The 22,375-nt window shown below is 43.7% G+C and overlaps 1 protein-coding gene across 3 annotated transcripts; it reads right to left on the bottom strand.

Annotated features, from left to right (window-relative positions):
- Positions 1-7,919: 7,919 nt before the first annotated feature.
- Positions 7,920-20,448, bottom strand: LOC120582238 (zinc finger protein with KRAB and SCAN domains 7). Of its 3 annotated transcripts, none has more exons than XM_039837474.1 (6): positions 20,111-20,448; positions 18,048-18,585; positions 14,327-14,495; positions 12,568-12,659; positions 12,132-12,258; positions 7,920-10,213 (listed from the first exon to the last, which is right to left on the bottom strand). In XM_039837474.1, the coding sequence occupies exons 2-6, from the start codon at positions 18,468-18,470 to the stop codon at positions 8,763-8,765; spliced, it is 2,262 nt and encodes a 753-aa protein (XP_039693408.1). In that variant the 5' UTR covers positions 18,471-18,585; positions 20,111-20,448; the 3' UTR covers positions 7,920-8,762. The 3 variants fall into 3 exon arrangements, with proteins under 3 accessions (XP_039693408.1, XP_039693407.1, XP_039693409.1); XM_039837473.1 differs by having other exon boundaries at positions 18,048-18,603; positions 20,115-20,448; XM_039837475.1 differs by having other exon boundaries at positions 7,920-10,210; positions 18,048-18,603; positions 20,115-20,448.
- Positions 20,449-22,375: the final 1,927 nt, after the last annotated feature.

Genomic DNA, 22,375 nt, shown 5'->3' with positions numbered 1-22,375 from the left:
AACCACCCAGGCCACGTAGTCTTACAGAGATGGGGAAACTGGCACTTAGAGGAAAGCTGGGACTCAAGTCTCCTAACACCCAAATTTGAGTTCTACTACATTGCCCTTCCTCCCATCCCCAAATTCTACTTTTCAAGGTTCAGAGGCCCCACTTCCACTTCTCTGTTTCTCTCCTTCTGGATAAACAGCCATCCAGAAATGCTCCCTATCAGCCCTGGTCCCCAAATCCTCTAGCAGGCAGGATTCTTCTGTCCATACTAAGCTCACAGTACAGGTTTCACTTGCCCAAGAGGGAAGAGAATCACTCACTTCTGTGTATAACAGCCTCACTCCAAAGGATCTGCCAAGCACAGAGCTTGCCTGATCTCTTCCTTGAGTTTGATGAGGAAGTTTCTAATGGGGTCTTGAATCACTGTAAACAGATAGAAATGAGTCATCTGAGTGCCAAAATCACAGTGACACTCAGGGCAGTGTCCCCTCCCTGGGTAACTTCTCTTCCTATTGAACCGTGAGCAGTAAGGATAACCATCCTCATTCTAAAGATGAAGAAAAGAAGCTTCCAGAGGTTGAATGACTTGCTGAAGTTCTCATGGCCAGTGAGAGATAAGCCTTCTGTGTGAAGGAAACTCTCATTCCATCACACCATAGTCGCTCCTTTTCACCTGTTCTTTTGATATGTAAGTCTCCATACTCTCCCTTAACTGCAATATGCATTCCAACTGAGAAGTTCTCTGCGATTCAGCTTTCCAACATAAGTTTGCAGAAGGGAGATGAGAGGAATTTTGCAGTCAAGTGTCTTTACAGAGACGGAAAAGTCAGGTTTTAAAAGGATTCTAGGAGAATTTTTTTAATGATTACCCATCTCTTAGGATCACTAGGCCTCAACATCTGTTTCTCCCCTCTCCCCCCCAGATTCCCACACTCTGCTTCTAACCCCTCGAGCTTGTTCCATTTCTTCCCTACCAGAATATAGCTCTGCTTGTACACAACTGTAATCCCAGGAGTTAGCATACTACTTAGGTAGTTGTTCAGTAAGTATTTGTTGAATGAATGAGTGAATGAATGAGTAACCTTGGGCAAGTCTCAGCCCTTCTCACTGGGTCCGTTTCCTCACTGGGAACACAGCGGGGATAGGACTGGTGATCTGAATCAAACACTCAGGGGGTGTGGAGTCCCTTGAGAGCCAGGGCTGGCCCTGGACCGCTATTAGCAAGGCGGCCCTCTGCTTAGGGGCGAGGACGACACAGTTCCGTCAACACTATTAGTCCGGTCCGAGCGGGTAGCTACGCCAAATGGGAGACGAGACCCAAAACAAAGGGCCAGCGCCGAACGAGGGGAGGCGAGTCCCACAACGACCCCTTGAGCTGCCGCATCCCCGTTTCCGCGGCGGGCAGCCGTGTAGGAGGTCTGGCTCCCGGCCAGTATCCCCCACCCACTCCCAGAACCCGGCCTGAACCCCAAAGCCAGGCTGCCACATACCCCTCAAGGAAAGTGCCTGACCTACATCTTGGAACGAAGCGCAGAAGGAACTACGTCACCAACGCCCCACTAACTCCCATCCTAATCCTCCGGCCCTTCTAGGCATCGGGAGGATTCTGCCTCTCTGTGCCGGGGTGGCAGGAGTCCTTCGGCCCCGGCTCAAACCAGCCACTACTGCGAGCTCAAGCCCCGCCCCCCCCTCCCAGTTTTGGCCCAATCATTAGCTGGGAAGACGAAGGGCTTGGCGAGTTTGGCCAATACGAGGAGGGCTCTAGAAGGAGTGGAACCTGGGGAAGGGACTTGGGTAGCGCGGGAAGAGGAACCAATCGACTAGGGGGCCGGCTAGAATCAGCTACCGTTAATCGGCAGGATAGAAAAATAACTTTTGGGTTCCAGGCTCTGCAGATACAGTAGTGAAGAAAATGAACTCGCTGCCTCAGGAAGCTTACCTTCAAGACATGTGAGAAAATAATAAATACGGAGAACGTAAGTAGTATGGGGGGAAAGAGAGAGGAGATGGCGGTGGGACTTTTTTACAGATGACAGGAAGTGAGCAATTGAGGCATGTGTGTGTCTGGGAGAAGAGAGTTCCTGATAGAGAGGGGACACCAAGAAGCAAAGGCCTTAAAAGAGAAGGGACGGAGAGTTCACATGTCAGACTTCACGGACTTTGGATGTATTCCGAATAACACTGAAGGGTTTGGGGACCGAGGGGTGACATGATCTTACCTTTTTTTTTTTTGTTCTGGCATTAACTAATTTAAGCCTCAGGGTAATTTTATGATAACATCATCCTTATTTTCTGGATAAGGAAACTAAAGCCTACGTAAGTGAAATGGTTTGCTTATGGTTGCACAGCTAGTAGTGGAAAATTTGAAATGTGGACTTGGGTCTTCTGACGATCGATCCTATATTCTTTTATCTACTGCCACATTCCCTCAAATTAAAGATTGCATTTCGCCCAAAAGATGTTGAGATATAATGAGCCATCGATAATCCCTTCACCTTTTTCAAACATTATTTTGAAATGTTTGAACATACACATACCCCTTAGCTAGATTCAACAGTTGTTAACACCTTGCCACATTAGTTTTTTCTCTCCTCATACACATACTCATTTTATCTGTTGTTATTGTTGAGCCATTTGAAAATATATTGAAGACATCGTGACCCTTCAACCCTAAATATTGCAGTATGCATCTCCTAAAAATAAGGATCTTCTTCTACATAATCAAAATACAATGGCCACCCTTAAGAAATTTAAAAATAATGTTATATCATCAAATGGACATACTATTAAATGTTATATCCATTCTCTATTTCATCATCTCCATTGTTCCCCAAATATCTTCTGCAGATTTTTTTTTTAATCAAAGTTCACTCATTGCATTTGGTTGTGGTGTCTCTGAAGAGCTTCTTTTAGTCTAGAACAGATGAGTAACTTTTTTCATTTCATTGACTTTTTGAAGAGTCTAGGCCAAGTGTTATAAAATTTCTCACATTGTGTAAATCATAAATCAGTGAATTTTCCTGATTGTTTCCTCATTGTATCCCCCTATATGTCCTATAATTTGGAAGGTAAGGATAGAGGCTTGATTAGATTCAGTTAAATCTTTGCTTCACAGGTTGTGTTAGAACTTATTGCATTACATGCAAAACTTAATTTCTTTTTCTTTTTCTTTTTTTGTCTTTTGTGTGTATATTAAAATTTCTCCATAATAAAAAGCAAAAGAAAACATTAGTGCTGGTAAGGGGGGTTGGATCAAGGAGAGAAATAGTTAAAGGCTAGGGGACCTCTTTTTGAGGTGATGGAAATGTTCTAAAATTAACTGGAGTGATGACTGCACATATATGTGAATATTTCAAAACCACTGAACTGTACATTTTACATGGTTACAGGTTATAACACTGCCTTTGATGTAGCTCAGTGTTGTTTTTAGTTCTATCTTTCTCTTTCCCAGAATAGCTACCATTTTACATGGGTGAATTGTATGATATCTGTATTATATTTCAATAAAAGTGTTAAAAACAACAAAAACACAACAGAGAGCCATTCATGTGTCTGCCATAGGGCTGATACGGCCAGGTTTCAATTGGGAATAATATGCTGACTGAGAATACACCCCAGGAGGCAGTGGCTATGGCTTTCAACCCAGGGGAAAATATGTTCTCCTAAGAATAAGGCCAACTCCCCACAGTGGCAGGTCAATCCAGATTTGCCCTTGAGTTGAATTTCTATTAATACAAAAACAAAAATAAAAACCCTGATATTATAGGCTAAATTGTGTCCCCCATAAATTGTTCATTGAACTCTGAACCCTCAGGACCTCATGATGTGACTATATTTAGAGATAGAGCCTTTAGAGAGGTAATAAAGGTTAAACGAGGTCATTAGGATGGATTCTAATTTAATATGACCAGTGTCTTTATAAGAAGAGGAAATTGGGACACAGATTAACACAGAAGAAAGACCATGTGAAGACAGAAGAAGGTGGCCATCTACAAGTCAAGGAGAGAGACCTCAGAAGAAATTAACCCTGCTGATACCTCGATCTAGAATATTTAGCTCCAGAACTGGAGGAAAATATATTTCTGTCGCATAAGCCACCAAGTCTGTGGTACTTGTTATGGTAGCCCTAGCCAACTTATACACCGGACTTCCTTGAGGAACAACATATTTGGTGGTGACTAACTCATGATTGCCCCAAGAAAAGGAAAAAGCTTTCAGAACCTGGAGATGCAGAGCAAGTGGCATATCAGGAGATGGCTTTGCTCTTGGTATCAGTAACAGGCCCGGACATTATAGTTTCATGTGGAGCATACCTTTAACTCTGCCCCAATACAAGCTATTCATAACTCTTACTCTAGCATATTGCTTTGGACAAACCAGAGGCCCCTGACCACATGTGCAGCTCCCCTTGTTCTTGCAGATTTGGGGGAATTATCTAGCTGTTCCTGATCCTACAGTTCAAATATCCCACATATCCACTCTCAGTGGCAGCCTTAGGGAACCTGTGAGGAGGTGAATTGCCTAGAGTTCCTCAAATCGTTCTCTTTTGAGTCTTTTAAAGAATTAACTACAACTATGTCATTCCAATGCTCCTCACTAGGACAGATGCGACAATGAATAGCCATAGTAAATGCACAGCTTAGAATGGATGTCATCAGTGGCTTTAAGTTTAGCATTGTAGCAGCTGCCATGGGGAACCAGTGGTTTGGCTCCCGTTACCGCTTGAGTGTCATCAATTTTTGCTCATGGCTGATGCAGCCTGAATACTGACTAGAGTTTCTACTAGTGGCCTCTTCCTGACATCAGGACATGCTCTGTGACTTGCCAGAGTTCCACAGGTATGGTATAATTGCAATTGTTCTGGCCACTACTCCCCTGGAAAGTAACATAGTCTCCGTGAGGGGATATAGTACTTTTCAATTTTACCAAATGGGAATCAAAGTATATAATTAAGGCATACAGTCTGTGCCCTGTGGCCTTGAAAGTGTAGCTATGGTTGCCTTATTCAGTCTCAGGGGAATATATGTGGTTGTGATTATTCTCACGGTACCCAAATCTTGGGTGACTATTGGTTCTTTGCATGTCCATCCACAATTCATACGGCACCAAGTTGGGAAACTGAGTATCTTCTAAATGCCTCATCCATATATAAAACAATGTAACTGGAAAAAAACGGGGGAGAAACCTTTAGTATCATCATAAAATGCCACTGTATAGTCATTCCTAGAAACTTTTAAGTCTATGGACTGGCCCATCAAAGGTGGAAAACATTGTTCTTAGTTAGCGGGAAATTCCTAGGCAAACATCACCTGAGGAACACTCACAGGTTAGAAAATGGGGATGGGGCATCACATGTCTCGCCTTCTGTCTTTTCATGTAAAACATTAACATGCCTTAAAATGGAAACTACACCCTTCCTCCTTTGGCATCCACCTGGGTAAAGTACAAGTCCCTTGGCTCTATGCATATATTAGTGGGAAAACTGTTGTGGTTAAGTAAGGTTTAAGTCAACAATGTCCTATCCTGGGTCAAATACAGCTGACACCGTAACACCTTCCTTCCTCCCTGCCCACCGCCCTGCCGCCCCAGGCAAGTGCTCCTACAGGGCCCTATACAGCTAGAACGCAGCTAGAACGTATCCTAATGTTAGGGGTAGTTTTGTTTTTTTTTTTTAATCTTTCTATAGAGCAAAAGCCATCCTGTAGGTATTCAATTTATCCCTAACATTAGAGGTTTTCATGAATGTATCCTCTGTTGCACTCTCAAGAGGTCAATAATTTGACAGAAATGTCTCCCAACACAAGACAGTATGCAGTAAATTGTTAGCACCCAAAATCTCTTGATCTTCCCTATTGGATTTAAAAGCTGAATGGCCAGGGTTGGGAATGCAGAGCATAGCTGTGGAATATTTTCTTTGTGTGCGTGAGAGGTAAGAGGGTATGTATCCAGCAACTAGCACCTTTACCGTATTTGACCACCTGGGGCATACCCATCTCCTGGGTATAAATTGTCTGGTTTTTAAAAATAAAATTGAGAATTCAATCATATTGCTTACTGATACTGTTCACTCTTTTTCTGCACTGTAGACTCACAGAGGGAGCAGAAGCTATGTGCTAAAATTAAAAATTTCCACACTTACTTCAGGAATATTTTTCAGAAACGTGTGCAAAATAATAAAAGCTCTGCATGACTTCTTGCCCTCCAAAAACTAAAAAAACAAAACAAAAAACAAAACTCTAACTCATGTGGATTTTCTGATGTCAAACAAGGAATAAACTATAACCAAGGCATTCGAACTTGCAATGAATTCTTCTAAGTGTAGTTTCTGGTGGATTAATTTTCTATAACTGAATGTTTTCTCACTTACCTCAAGAATAGGTTCTTTTCCCAATTTGGAGTTGCTGAGGTAAAATAAAGTCTGAGTTATGACTGAAGGTTTTTCCACGTTCAGTTCTTTTACAACGAAGCTATTCAGAATCGATAGAGAACATGAAAAGGAGGCTCCATTGGGTCTACAGTATGAGAGCAGAGCAAAAAAAAAGACAAAAAGCCGGCTCTACGTGAAGGTTTTCAACCAGATTAAAAATCATTGAGGTGCTTTACCACTGAAGTATGTATTAGCAATGTAAATTTACAACTAACCTGGCTGGCTTCAGATCCAAAGAGACAATTTTAACAGCATCCAATTAGATTCTAAAAAGATTCAAGGAAAACCCGCTTTCCTATTTGGGGGCAAATATCAGGACTGGAAAGACCTCATAATTGACTAATGAAGAAAAACTTCATTTGTGTTTTCCATAACTAAAAAGCCCCTGCAACCTGAAGTGGTAAAAAGACATTTGAAAAAAATAAATTCAAAAACTGGAGTTCCAAAGAGAAACAAATTAAACTTGACAATCTTGACAGAAAAATTAAAAGGAAACCACAATGTACATTATGTATGAAAATGGAGCTCTAACTACATATACGAAACAGTAAATTAATTTTATAGAGCAGGTAAAACTTAATGCCACTCTGACATTCCAGTAAAAATGATTTCCAGATGTATGTCATTATGAATATTGGCACAGAAGAAGAGACCTAAAGAACACACTCAATGAAGAAACCAAAATATTGCTAAAGATTTGTCTCTCCCAATTCCCTCCCTAAGAATGGATCAGACTCAGGTATTTTCACCTTTCAAAAAATAATTCCCACATTATGCAAACTCTTCCAAAGTAATACAAGAAAAATAAATTTTCCAAATACATTTTACAAAGCCAACAAAACCTTTGTAAATTCAATCTAGTTCTATACTTTAAAAAATCACAAACAAATAGCTTTTATACCAGGTATACAAAGAAATTTCAATTATTTAAAAACTTGTCAAAAGATTTACAAAAAGAATGATATGACCCATAAAATTACACCAAGAGTTCTTTTAAAACTTGCTATAATTTAGCAATCATCTTAATAAAAACTCTTTAAGTATAACTGCTATAACGCATACTATGTGCCAAGCACCATTTTAAGGGCCTTATACCTATGAATTAATATCCTAACAATTCAATGAAGTAGTTCCATGTTATAGATGGAAGAACTGAGACACAAGGAAGCCAAGTGACATTCCTAGGATCACACACCTAAGAAAGTGGTGGAGTCAGGATTGAACCTAGAGTTCTAGGCACAAAATCTGTGTCCTTAACTATGATGCTATCTATATTGCTTCTTCTAAAAATAGGAATAGAAGGTAAGTTCCTACATACAATAGAATATGCATCAGAAATCAATAACGAAGTAACAATAGTGAGACTTCCAGTACATGTAGAAGATATCAATGAGGTGTTTGTATGTGATATGAGATGCCACTTCCACCTTTAGATGCTTCTGGTCTAGTTAGGGAGAGGGACAGGGAGACTGTACCCAATTTAAGTAAGATTCAACTAGAAAATTGTTTAAAAAATTATTTATTAACAATGTATGAAAATTATTATCTATATGCTAAAAGAAATAATTACCACACCCAACCTCAAAGAACTTACAATAAATTTGTATGAATATATACATATATGCACTGAGAATAATTTACAAGGCAATTTATCAACAGCTGCACATTGTAGCACCAGCTAATTCAAAGTACTGAGGTCAAATGAATAAAAATTTAAGAGGAATGAAGAAATATTTGAAGACAGTCTTCCAGAGATGACATGGATCTAATAGGTTCTGAGGGACACAGATTAGCAAACGGGAAGAAGAAAAGGTTTTCTGGGTAGGGTACACAAGTGATTAGAGTCTAGATTGGAGTAGAAGTTTAAAAAGTAGGTAAGAAGGGCCATGACCAAGAGAAAGGAAACAATAAATCAGTCTTAGAGAATGACTTTATGTAAATGGGGAAAAAGGTAGAATACAATAAGGAATATCTGTCCTTGAGAAGCACAGTCGGCTTATGGGATGCATAAGGAAGAAATGAGATACATTTTGAAACAATTGAGAGAGAGGGTATGAGAGAGAGAGAGAGAGAGAGAGAGAGAGAGAGAGAGAGAGAGAGAGAGAGAGAGAGAAGGGAAGGAAAGAAAGAAGCAGGAAACCTACATGTACTTGACATGTATAGTGCTTACTCCCCAATACTGGGGAAGGATTGCAGTGTTACTCCCACTCTCCCATCATCATGACCCAGTAGACAGCAGCTAAGGAATGACCCACTACAATTAGTGGTTCCAAAAGCACAGGCTGAGTACCCTTCTTATAAAGAAATTTAAATCAAAGTTCCTTGCTCTGTCTTGGAAAATCTGACTTACGAAACTGACCGAGCCAGAGCTGAGTGCTTCTCTCCAGTGTGAGTTCGCTGGTGGTGATTAAAAGTGGAACGCTGACTGAAGGCTTTCCCACACTCGATACATTCATAGGGTTTCTCACCAGTGTGAACTCTCTGGTGCACGATGAGTTGTGAGCTGTCACTAAAGGCTTTTCCACAATCGTTACATTTATAGGGTTTCTCCCCAGTATGGGTTCTCTGATGCACCATGAGACTAGAGCTGTAACTAAAGACCTTCCCACACTCATTACATTCATAAGGTTTCTCACCAGTGTGAATTCTCTGGTGTATAATGAGGTGTGAGTTTTGATTGAAGGATTTTCCACATTCGTTGCATTTATAGGGCTTTTCACCTGTGTGAAGTCTCTGATGTCGAATAAGACATTTACTCAGGCTGAATGCCTTACCACACTCATTACATTCAAAAGGTTTTTCTCCAGTATGAATTCGCTCATGGTCAACAAGCTGAGAGTTCTGATTGAAGGCTTTCCCACACTCCCTACATTTGTATGGTTTTTCCCCAGTATGGAGGCTTTGATGCCGAATAAGACATTTACTCCGACTGAAGGCCTTGCCACATTCAATACATTCGTAAGGCTTCTCCCCAGTGTGGATTCTCTGATGGTCAATAAGATTTCTATTAGAACAGAAAGCTTTCCCACACTCATTACACTTGTAGGGCTTTTCACCAGTGTGAAGTATCTGATGTCGGACAAGGCTTTTACTCCGAATGAAGGTCTCCCCACACTCATTGCATTCATAAGGTTTCTCCCCAGTGTGAGTTCTTTGGTGGTCAATGAGTTGGGAACTCTGAGTGAAGGCTTTTCCACATTCATTGCATTTATAGGGTTTCTCCCCATTATGAAGTCTCTGGTGTTGAATGAGGTGGGAGCTGTGCCGGTAGGTCTTCCCACACTTGCTGCATTCATAGGGCTTTTCCCCTGTGTGGATTCTGAGATGAACTATGAGCTGAGAGGTCTGCCTGAAGGTCTTACCACACTCATTACACTCATAGGGTTTCTCTCCAGTGTGGATTCTCTGATGGCCAATGAGGTGTGAGCTTCGATTAAAAGCTTTGCCACACTCATCACACTGATAGAATTTCTGTGCCTTCAGAACTCCTTGATGCTCTGCAGGACTGGCGGACAGATGTGGAAGTTCCCCATGTTCCTTATAATCACATCCACCTTTCGTGGACTTGTTTTTATCCTCATGTGTTATTTCCAAGAAATCACTTTTCAGTCTGTTCCCTTCCTCACCTGAAGGTTGCACTTCTGGCTTCTCTAAAGCATCATCACAGGCATCTCCAGCCTCTGGTCCCGCAGGAACCACCTCACAGAGGTCTCCTGATGTTCCATCAGATGATTCTGATCCTTTAGAAATTTCCTGCTTTGGAGGCAACTCTGAATTCTCCATCCTAGTGTCCCCTGCAGCCAAGAGAAAGAAGAAAACAGCTTTTACTCATTTTTTGTCCCATTGAGGAATCCTGATTGTCAGGCGTCTATGTGCCTGAAAAAAACCTTCATATTATTGGTGAGGAATAAGGTACCCATTGAGAATCGGAGAGAGAATGAAAAATAGCTCAAATTTTTCTTCATGGACAGAAAGACAAAGAGGGGTAAGATAGTCAGTGGAGGAGGATGGACAAAGACCCATCAGGACAGACAGATGCTGAGTTAGCACTGCCAAATGAGCAGGGTAATCAGGTAAGCAAGAGACCAGATGTAAAGCATGTCTGATCTTCCAGAAGTTACTGAGACGCCATGTCTCCTTAGTAAATGATAAACCCTAAGATCTTTTCCAACCATGACATTTTATGGTTCCATGATTCTCAGCAACAATGTTGTGGAGAGTGACGGCAAATACCTCAAAGGAAATATGAGAAACAGGATGGGAAAACACAAGTTGAAGGGAGATTCTGATTATGAGGGTATGGTTAGAAAAAAAGTATAAAAAAGCAGTGATTCTGTTATGATAGGACAATGAGAACATTTAGAGAAATGATGGGTTGAGAAATGCTGGAGAAAAGTACTGACAGGGAGAGCAGAATTCTAAAGGTGGGGCTCTCCTAGACCCTGCAGCACAGGACTGGTAGTAACCAGTACTATATTTCTATAAAAATTAAGAAGGGCATCAATCATTGGAAATATAAATCAAAATGTGACCTTGGTACCTTGATAATCTAAAATCATAAGAAAACCGAAGAATTGAATATGTGCTTTTGAATTCTAGAATTTTGAATTCAAAAGCTGGGAGAAGGGAGAACAATCAAGCTTATAGTTAAACACATAAAATGTGGTTCCTTTTAATCACATCTAAACCAAAGCTACAAATGCTACTTTAGAATATCAAAGTTGTAGATTTCTGAATCCCTGATTCTTAAGTCCGCCCTCTCCAGGTTGGCTACTGTCCTGGACTTGTGCATCAGAGAATCTGCCCCAGAAATATCCCTTTCCAGGATACTGTCAGGCCCCAGCTTTTGCTCAGAGGGAAGCTGAGGCAAACCATGCTTTGTGCCAAGTAACCCAACTCATTCCAACGTGGACCACAGGTGACTGGACCAGGGCCAGGCACTACGCCCACGTTTAGCTTTTCTGTAGATTAGTCATCGGCCTCTGCTGTGGCCCGGGCCCAAGTTCTGCCCAAACAGAGATGATATTTAAAGGCTGAAGCACCCTTGCAGCCCCTCTCTGAGTACACTCTGAACTGGAAGTAGGGCAAAACGAAAGAAATTACCCTACAGTCAGAGGTCGAGCAGAAATAACGCATGGAGAGAAGCCAAACCATCAGGAGCCACAGCAAGCAGAAGGTGTGAGTGAACAGAAAGTCCAGTTAAGAAGGAGTTATGAGGGGAATGAAAGATTCAGAGTGAAGAGAATGGGCAGCAGTGGGAGGAGAAAACAGATATGCGGTGAGCAGTTTTGTTACATTCCCAGTAAAACAGGGCGGAAAAATTCATTTATTTTTGTTGCCAAGGCTCCCAGGCCCCGCGGTTTCAGGGAGGCCTTGCTTCTTGAAGTCTGGTGTAGCTGCTCGGTTTATACGGGGTTCCCAGTGCTGTAGCCTTACTGTGAGTCACAGCTCAGCCCTTAAAATACCTTGAGTGGCTTTCTGTTCCTCACAACTACAGACTCTAACTAATAGCCAGCCTAGCTCAATCCATGATGAAGTAGAGAGAAGCCTGATAACTGTTAAAGCTGGGTGATGGGCAAGACAGGTTCGTTATACTGTTCTCTCCCCTTTGTCTACATTTGCAATTTTTCGTGATAAAAACTTATGAAGAAAAGCAATATAGCAAAGAAACCGTGAAGAAGGCAGAGCTAAGGGACTGGGGCACGGAACCATTACCCCACGAGGCCACGCTGCCTTGCGTCTCCGGCATGACGTTCCGACGCCGGGCTCTCTGACTCAGTGCCAGACCTTTCCACTTCCTCTCGGAGTAGTCCACAGACAGGAACTCGTATGCTGCAGACCCCTGGAATGACAAGCTCCTGTTGCTCAGTGACATTCCCTGCCTGGAAGGGCAGCGTCATCAGAGAGCACAGGGTAAGGGCCCTAACGGGCAAAAGGCTGGGGAGGGAGAGGCTGGGATGACACATCTAAAAGGACGAGTCTGGGGCAAGAGAGTCCATGAACTCAGCAGGCGGGACCAGCCCCTGGAAAACACTCAGGTGGGGAAGCCACAGGGACAGTCTCAGAACGGGCCAGAGGCCGGCAGATGCGCTCTAGCTATTCCTGGGCCACGGACTTGGATCTCGGCGAAGACAGAAAAAACCAAGCTCACCTGGGGCCTGACCGCCCGAAGCACCGTTCCCGCCGCTTGGTCTCCTGAGATCCCTGCCTGGCAAAGGGCAGGCACCGGGGAAGCACGTCGAGCTGGGGTAGGAGAGAAAGCTATGAGTGGGACGAGCCCAGCCCTTGGCTCCAGTGAGGTCTGTATCCCAGGGGTTGGATTCACGAGAACCCAGGCAGCTCCACACACACTGCCTCTCGCCCCTCTTGCACACCACACAGGCATTATCCTAAGCATGCTGTGACTTTTCCATGGAGGACACAGTAGCACGTCTCCAGTTAAAGTGAATACTGGCTTCTCCCAGCCCTCATCTCCAACCCCTCTGAAGGAAGCTGTACTTCATTTTCTTTTTAAATTGAGGTATAAGTGACATATAATAATTGTTTAAGGTGTACAACATAACAAATTGTCACTTGTATATACTGCAAAATAATCACCACAAAAAGTCTAGTTAACATCCTTTACCACATATAGTTCCCAAAAGATTTTTTTCCACTTTGGCCGCACATATACTAAGATTGGAAGCTACACTTTGGACCACTTTCTCTCCCTCATGGCTCCGCTAGGATCAGCCTTGCCTGATTTCCCCCTAGGATCGCTGGCCCGTCATTCCCTGGTTTCTTTTCCTTCTCCTGCCCTCTTATTTGGATGCTCCAGGCACTCAGGCCTCGGTGCTTTTTTTCCTGTCAGAGATCACCGATGCTCACTGCTCTGATGCCTCTCTCACAGTTCTGTTCTCTCCTAGCCATCTTTCACAAGCTTCCAGTTGACTATTAGACAATTCATTTAGTGTCCCACAACAACTTAAGTTCAGTGTCCAAAATGCATGTTCTTATCATTTTCCCTTCCTGACTTCTCAAGTTGTCAATGATTCCAGATATTAGCCCCAAACCTCTAATTCCCTCTCCTCTTCGATGCCCCATGGATTCTTCTTTCACAATGTCTGTCTTATCTATCACCTTCCATTCCGCAAAACCCGACTCAGGCAATAATCACCCCACATTCATTCTCCTAGACTAGCTTCCTATTGAGGCTCCTGGCTGCTGGTCTCCCCATTTGATCCATAGGGCTCACATGTGCCAGAAAAATTGTCCTAAAATATTGTTTCTAATACAATATCCCCTGCCCCCAAAATCTTCCTGGCCTCAACTCTAAGGTCCTGTACAAGCAGACCGCAGGCTCCCAAATACACTCCTCCTTGACCCCGCCTCAGCAGGGTCCAAGAAACTCCCGCTAAGAGTCTTTGCTTATATTCTCTGCACTGGCACCTCCCATTTTCCTCTACCGTTTAAATCACTCCCTGATTTATCACTGTCCACTCCCACTGTACCTCCTCCATGAAGAATCCCTTGCCCACTTCAGCTCACCATTAACAATGTTCACACTGCTCATTGATGATGGCATCAAATGCTTGGCCACACCTATCATTCTTGTGTATCTTACAAGGTTGCCTCTTCACGCACTGTGACTGACTCTCTGGCAACTAGATAACAAGCTCTTTGAAAGCAGTGATGGTGTACTATACCTCTAGGGTCCCCAACAGTGCCTCTCTCGTGACATATGCTTGGCAAAAACTTGCTAAATACATAAATATTTGAATAAGAAAAAAGGAACACACAAAGTCACTCGGGAGGGAAGACCGAGGGTGGGGCAATGACGGCTTCCAAGAGGAGGGAAGTGGGGAGATGAAGGAGACTCCAGAGGAGAGAAGAGAGGCGTGACTTCAGGCCAGAGCTGGAGGGGTAAGTACCGGAGTGCCTATTGGGGAGGTGGTGGGCTCCTGGGTCATGAGAAGGTTCCAGGTGGGCTCCTGGGGCCAAACCCTCACTGAGGGGTGAGGCAGGAGAACATTCCTCTGTTGTACCCAGGGGTGTCACCTCTTCCAAATGCATTTCCTCTTCCTGTGCTGGAGCTGAAACCTAGAGACAAGGAAATACAATTGGGTTCAAAAGAGCATCCTTCAAGATACAGAAACCTAAACCTCTAAGAAGCACCCCCAGAAAGCAAGCCATGGAAAAGAAGAGCCTGAGTATCCTTCCAGCCCCACCAGTACAGCCTGCTGGGGGAAAATCTGTCAAAGCAGGAACTATAGCTTGCACTCCTACCAGCCATCCTTCTGTTGACCTTCCTGTTAGGAGATTGAAGACCAGATTACATAACTACTTCCATTGTGTGTTGGTTCTTCAAACACAAATTTGCTTTAAGAACCATCTAGAAATAGGAACCAGGAGAGCAATTTAGTACACTCCCTAGGGCCTTAGCCTATAGAAGAGGTCAATCAGAAGTACCACGAAAATAAATAATAATCAGTGTGTCCACCTGAATGTGCACAAATAATGCCACTGAGGCTGATAGCTCGAACAACGTCCCAAAGAGTGGCTGACAAATCTCAAAAGAGCTTTTCCAATTTATCTCAGCAAAAGTGTCTCCTCTTCAGAGAAGCCACCCCTGACCACACTGACAAAGCAAGGATAGTCATTCTTTCAAACTACCTGATTATATTTTCTATAGCAAGTATTAATCTTTATATTATCTTATTTATACTTTTATTGTCTATTTCTCCCCCAATGAAATATAACCTTTTTGAGCGTAGGAACTTTATCTTGATCACTAGCTCCTACAACAATGCTTGGCCTAACACTGGTAATCGATTAATATTTGCTGACCAACTTCCTCTCAATATTCTACAAGGAGTTTTTAGGGTTATCTGCAAATTCAGTTTTCAATATTTACTAACTCTCCCCAATAATTTATATAAAAAAGTCAAATAAGATCAGATAACACCAATCTCTAGAGAATAGATCTCAGAGAATAGACCTTTTATTTCTAACTGTTGTTTGTTGTAATCAAACCAGCTCCTCACAATCTCATGGTTACTATTTTTACCAGCATTTGGAGCAGAAAACCTAAAACATCTAAATAAATCAAGTTTCTAAGCTTGCTTGCTCTGGAATGTACATGGTATGGCATAAGGTAAAAACTGCTCCTTCAATAAGCCATATCTAACTGGGTTACATCTGCTGAGATGGGAGGGGACTCACTCCTTTAGCATATATCCAGCATAGTGGTAGGACCAGGAGGCTCCCTAGGGTCTATGGTTCCTAGGCTCTCCACTAGACAGTTCTTACAAATTGGAGTTACAGCTCTTAAATACAGCAGCTGTCGGTACTGGCAAAAGACAGAACTTAAATGCACTGTGAGAAAACAACCTTGTAATTCACCAACAATTAAATCTCAGAACAGTTCTTATTCATTATCTAGGACTCACAGGTTTCCTGTCCTCACAGACATGAAATCCCCATTCTAATTTTCATTCTACAAGGGCATTCCACAATAAGACACTGAAAGAAAGCTAGGGGCTTAGAACCTAGGAAACTGAAAAGTCCTGGTTCCCACACCTAGTGGTACCCAGCAATAACCATACTTTGGTTAAATCTTATGGACGAAGGGAATGCTTACTAGCTCTGTCATCTTAGATGAGTCAATTAATCTCAGTGTGCTCACATCACTTGCCAAATGGAGATAATGATTACTACTTGTGTATTTTGTAAGCCCACTAGGAGCTGACATGATATAGGACAAAAGCATTCTGTAAGTTGCATGATTCTGCAGCCCAGCAGGTATTACCCTACAGCCCTCCCCAGCCCCAATGTGCACACATGCACATGCTCACTCCTGTTAAGTAGACTGACTCTGCCCTGATATTCCTTAATCTCTCTCTGGAAAAATGCCATGAAAAAGCTTGTTTATTCATTTAGCCATAAATTCATTTTATGAGCCCATGCTAGGAAAGTCATGTTCTCACATCTTTATGTCAGAAAACTGAGCTGATAATAGTGGCAGAGTAAGAAATTGAGATCCCACACCTAGGCTGGAGCTATGAGTGTCCAGCTGCCCTGTCAATTGTTAGTTACTCTCTTGGGTTTGTGACTCAGTCACTTTTTTCTGAGGCTCCCTGGATAAAATGGAGAAGGAGTTCTCTTCTGCTTAAGCAAAAGAGAATAGGAAAATTTTTCTTCCACCCTCCTCACTAAATAGCACTCTGAACACTTCCTCAGCCACTTGTCTTTGCCCATGGTTAGGCCTAGTTGCTTGCTAGACCTTGGTGATGGCTGATTTATTGCTGTGTTTACTTGTTTACACAAAGAAATAATAGTTGATAATGGATTTGGTAAGTCCAAATGGGCATTGGTAGTACTCCTGGAAAAAGGTCTAGCTCTAGACCTATCAACTGGAACTGGTTCCCTAAATATGTAATCATTTTTTAAAAACCATTGAATAAAGTTATGTGATGGGTACTCAGGAGATTTCATATGCTGGTTTTCCCTGGTAAAGTGCAAAGGAGTAAACGTAGAGGGGACCCTAATCCACCCTGCTCAGCTGCAACAGAGCAATTTGAGACTCTTCCAGAGGAACTGACTTATCTGTGGTGTGATGGTCTTCTGATCTGCCAATTTAGCACTAATCTAGATGTTGCTGTGAAGGTATTTTGTACTTGTGATTAAAAATCATAATCAGTTTACTTTCAGTAAAGGAGATTATCCAAGGTAACCTGGACGGGCCTAATTCAATCAGTTTCAAGGCCTAAAAATCTGGGCTGACTGTTCCATGAAGAAATTCTGCCTGTGGACAGCAGCTTCAGGCAGCCCTTCCTGATGGCCTGCCTGACAGGTTTCAGACTTGCCTTGCCATCGCAAGCTATTTTCTAGCAATGTAAATATTTATATACTTATACATGTAACTTTCTAATGGTTTTTTCCTCTGTGGTTGAATCCTGACTGATACACATGGTAACCGAACTAGTTAGCTTTGTGGTCCTGGAAGCCAGATTTCTCACTGTTATCGCCCTCCAAAGTTTCCTCTAATTTGAGTTACCTTGGCTTTAAATTTGAGAGAATCCACGGAAGTACAAAAAATTGAATTTAGAATTAAAGAGGCAAAAAACAAACAAACAAAAAAACAAACAAACCCAGTTGGGTTCAGAAAGCTAGAAAAGGAGCAAATTATAAGGCCTAGAAATGTCACCTCTCATAAGGAACCGAAAAGACAAGAAGAGAGAGAATTGACTGAGCAGTCTGAGGAAGTGAGTAATGAGAACTTCTCAAATGAGGGCCCATGTTATCCACATACCCAAAGGTTTACTTCCCCTCACCATGCTCCCCCATTCTAACCAGTGTGTAGATCCTCTACCTGCCAGGAGATGCTATGTGGATCTCCAGGCTGAAGTTGGGCTCATGAAACACTATTTCACAAAACACTATTTCATAAAGTGATTCATGTAGCTAGGCTGCAAATTGTATTTGTTTATGGCTTGGAGCACAAAACTATTTCCCCTCCATCCAGGGAACTAAATGGCTCAGGAATCCTAAGGGCAAACCAGCCTAGAGCCAAAGGAACAGAGAATGGCTATCCCCAGGCTAACCTAAGCCCTAGAGTATGGTTCTAGATGCCATTCTAGACTCAGTGCTTACCTCTCCTGGTCCACTGAGGTGTCTCTGGAAATCCTCCACGACAGCTACAGCTTCCTCACCACTTTCAGGGTGATGCAGCTGCACCCAGGTCCGAAGCTCCCCAGGCAGGATGCTCAGGAACTGCTCCAACACCAGCAGCTCCAGGATCTGCTCCTTGGTGTGCACCTCTGGCATCAGCCACCAGCGACAGAGCTCCCGGAGCCGGCTCAGTGCCTCTTGCGGCCCAGACATTTCATGGTAACACAACTGCCGGAAGTGCAACCGGAAAATTTCACAGACAGGAGTATGGTTCTTTTGAAGACTGCAGCCCTGCACCCAGGTCTGGCTCCCTGGCTCCTGCTTCATGGTCAGGCGCCCCTCCTGCTTCTGAAGAACAGCAGTCCTAGGGATGAGGCCTAAACTTCCCCTGCCTTGGGTGGCCATTGTGATCCCAAAGAGAAGCTTGTTCCAGCAGTAGTTTGTCTGATTAAAAGCAGTTTGTCTGATGATGGTCTGTAATTCAGGTATCAGGAGCTGTTTTTCAGGAGTCGAGGGTGTGAGGAGATGGCTGTGTCACCTACGGAAACATCGAGAGAGAAATCAGAGGCCCAGAGTATTCGGTCCCAGGCTGATGTCAGACCCTCCACAGTTAAAAAGCAAAGCTCCAGAAAAAAAGGGCACAACCAGGACAGTCTCTCTAAGCGTCTCTCCACATGACTTCCTTCCTGAAACTTTCAGTGCCTACATAACCGACAGATTAAAACCTAAATATCTATGCCTTGCATTCACAGTCCTTCACAATCTGGCCTTAGGTCTCTGTTCTAGCCACACCCCCTACCACTCTCCCCAGGTACCCAGGTTAGAAAGACAGCACTGATCTCCAAATGTGGGATATGCATAATCCAAAGGGTGCATAAGAAAATAGTGTTGTTATTTAATTCCTATTTAGTGTATGTTTTATAATGTGCATTAAATTTATAAAAACACTACATATCTTTAATTTACAAATAAACCTATGTTGTTAGAAGTGCATGCTCAACACCCTCCTACTCCTCTCTATTAAGATAGAGATGCACAATAAAGAAAGTTTGGGACCAAAGCTCTAGAGACACAGCTAGTATACTCTTCCTTGTTTGGAGATTTCTTCTTCCTTTCAACTTCTCCTATTCATCTATCAAGACCCAGACAAATGCCATTTTCTCTTGAATTTCCTGACTGTCCCATAACCTCTTTTTCTGTACCTCTCACTATAATACTGTATTTTAACTCGTTTATACACAACTCAACACTCACACCCTCCAAACTGCTGGATGGACACCAAGAAAAGGAACTCGATGCAATCAAAATGCCAGACCTTTTTCTACTCAACCCACCTTCCCTAGAAAGCCTTCCTGATCTCTCCAGGTTTAAGTGGGGTTATTGCCTCAGTGAGCCCACAGTATCTTTCATTCAAAACCTTTGATAGAGCACTTCTCACACTGTGTTTGTGGCTTACATGGTTGTCTCTCCACTTTGTGGGAGGACTCAAAGGGCAGGACTGGTTTCCAGTCATCTTTGTACATATGTGTGTACAGCCCCCACAGCAACACATTATCTGATAAACGAATGAATGTGCTTCATTTAGCCATTACTGACGCGGGGGAAAAACTTTTTTGTTCAGTTTATACATGGTAAGAAAAATTTTTATTTTCAATAAAAATATATATTGAAAATTAGCACCTTAGTGGTAACTAGGGCATTTGTGCTATGCTTCCAATTCACCATGCATCTTGGTATCCTGGGTAAACTACTTCTCTTTAGGCCTCAATTTCTTTAAAAAGGCAAAGATGCACTTAAAAATAATATTAACTCTGCTCTGAGATGCCACACAATGCAGAAAGTTCAGGCCATTTTCCTATTTCCTTTTCTGTTTCGAATACTCAGCAGCTCCTCTCCTCTGGAGTTTTTGGGTTTCCAAGTCACACTCCACGTTTGAAATTCCGACAGCGTCTGACCCACGTCTGACGCTTCGCATTCTGTCCTAGTACAAAGCTGGGACAACATCTATTTGCATTTCGCGTTCAACCAGGCTTCTGCGGCGCCGCTCACCTGGCCACGTCTTCCCTGCTCATCGCTGTACCCACAGGTGCGCGGCTCCGTGCCAGCCACGGCTGGTCAGGAGAATGGGACAAAGAGAAGGTTCTGCATCTGGCGGCTTCTGAGCGTCAGAGGGACAGCGCCGCCGGCCGCAGGGGCGAAGCGTGGGCCCAGCCAGCGTCGCTGACTTGGGCTGTGGACGTCCGCGGCTCCAGCCCAACGACCCCGGCCCCACGACCCCAGCCCCGGCAGCGCCTCCCTCTCCGCCACCAGCCCGCTCACTGGGGCACCTCAGGGAGGACTCCCCGGCCCGGGACACCACAGCGGCCGGCAGAAGCGAAAACAATGGCCGAGCCGGAAGTAAAGAGGCCCTACTTCCGGCCCTTCCAGGATCCGGAAGTCTCTGCCTCGAAGGTGGGCGCGTGCGCCCCCTCACCCGGGAATGAAGGCGGCACCCCGGGCCCGGGACAAGTCGCTTGCTTTCTTCCCGGTTCTCCACCGCGACCGGAGCGGGGGCGGGGCCTCTCAGGCTGCAGACATACAGCTGTCAGACCATTCAAGGTTTGGGCATCCAGACGCACCCCAATAATGCCCTTTCCCCTCTGGGTGGCCACGGGTAAGATACCCAACCTCTGAGCCTGTTTTTTTCATCTGAAAAAATTTGGAATATAGTGTATGCCTCACGGGACTATGAGCGCTGAAAGGGGTCACATACAGATACTACATAACAAAAGGCCTGGCATATCCCAAACATTTAGTCAATTATTATACTGTATGTGATGCCCAGGGCATTTTCACCCAATCTGAGTCTCAATGAAGAGAGCAATAGGTATCTCCATCTTACCAATGAAGAAACCAGCCCAAAGACTGTGATATTTTTGCCCACAGATGTGGTTAATCTTCCCTAAATGAACACCGCCACTCTGGTGTCCAAGGAGAAACCCTAAGGGAGGGTAAAGGAGCCGATAAAAAGTGGGAAGGTGTGGGGACAACAAAATCTAGATGCATAATTTAATATCTGGGAGGCAGGTGTTACCCAGGTGAACTTCATCTTGAAGAGTGATTTACACACAGAAGCAGGAACAGGACCCTGCTGCTAACATGACTGAGCAGACCCTGAAGGCACAACCTCTGGGTGTAATGGCCATGGCTGAAGGGTAAAGAAGATGAACCACTTTCCAATGGAGTTAACTATGAATCACTTTCCAATGGAGTTAACTATGCATTGTATTTATTTCACTGTAGCCCAGCAGATAGGCCCTTATAGGGTCCAAAGTAACAGTTTCCTGGGCTCTAGAGATTAGCAATATCCCAAGAGTGTTCTGGGCCTACATCTGGAATTGACGTGTTCTTCATGTCTCTGCACAAGCCAGCACAGAAACAAAGGCATCAGAAGACTTGCTGCAGAGTTTCCACAGGCTTAAGGGAGATCTCTTAGACAAGTCTTTGCCCACTGAACCTAACGAGTGGCCTTCTGATATCAAGGTCATCCTCTATATTTGGAAATCTCACAGGAGGGTGGTCCTAGCCTCTGCCTGATATTGTCATTGGATGTGGCCTGTTGCTTCATTGAGGCCTCAGAGACTCAGGGTTCTTGAGCAGAAAACAAGTGCCGTCAGCTCTGGTTTTCGGGTTTCCTTGACCATGTGTTGTCCCACAGTTTTGGCTGCCTAGTATGTAGGTGACACAAGGATCTGGAAAACAAGATTGAGTTTTTTTGTTCTTTAGAGTTATTTCACGCTCAAGTGGTTGGCTTCATTGTCTGTAAGGGCCAGATTAATCCAGGCAGTGTGTCTAGACTTCATAGGTACCTCTGTGGCCAGCACTGTGGTCTGATCTATGATGACTAGGTTGGGTCCTAGCGGGGAAGACATGCTCCAGGATGCCTTCCACATAGCACCTTGGGACACCTGCATTTGGGCCAAAGACAATCCCAGAAGGCCTGAGGGAACACTATCCTGACCTCGCTAGGAAACCATGACACTAGCTTTAGTATGAGAGCTAACAGAACAGGCAACCCAAATGCTACATGCCTAAAGCAGAACTCACCATCTGCCCCCAACTCTGAAGCTCCACCCATGTTCCCAGCACTGTAAAAGGCACTATCATTCACCCAGAGACTCGAACTAGAACCCTGGATGTCATACCATGGGCTGAGTGACCATGGGCAAGTTCCTTAGCTTCTCTGTGCTGCAGCTTCCTCATCTGTAAAATAAGGATAATAATGTTACCTAAATCATAGAGTCGATATGAGAATTGGGTGAGATTATACC

Source organism: Pteropus medius, unplaced genomic scaffold (assembly GCF_902729225.1).
Source record: "Pteropus medius unplaced genomic scaffold, Ma_sr-lr_union100, whole genome shotgun sequence".
Lineage (NCBI taxonomy): Eukaryota > Metazoa > Chordata > Mammalia > Chiroptera > Pteropodidae > Pteropus > Pteropus medius.
Note: the sequence above shows the minus strand (reverse complement) of the source record. Positions and strands in the feature narration are given on the sequence as shown.

Bases quoted from the DNA above. Each gene is read 5' to 3' on its own strand.
- LOC120582238 (XM_039837474.1), bottom strand. From the start codon at position 18,470: ATGGCCACCCAAGGCAGGGGAAGTTTAGGCCTCATCCCTAGGACTGCT. The intron at 12,660-14,326 runs GTACTTACCCCT...CTCCTACCCCAG, and splicing joins CCTCCCCAATAGGCACTCCG to CTCGACGTGCTTCCCCGGTG. The intron at 10,214-12,131 runs GTAATGGTTCCG...TTCTCTTGGCTG, and splicing joins AGGCAGCGTGGCCTCGTGGG to CAGGGGACACTAGGATGGAG.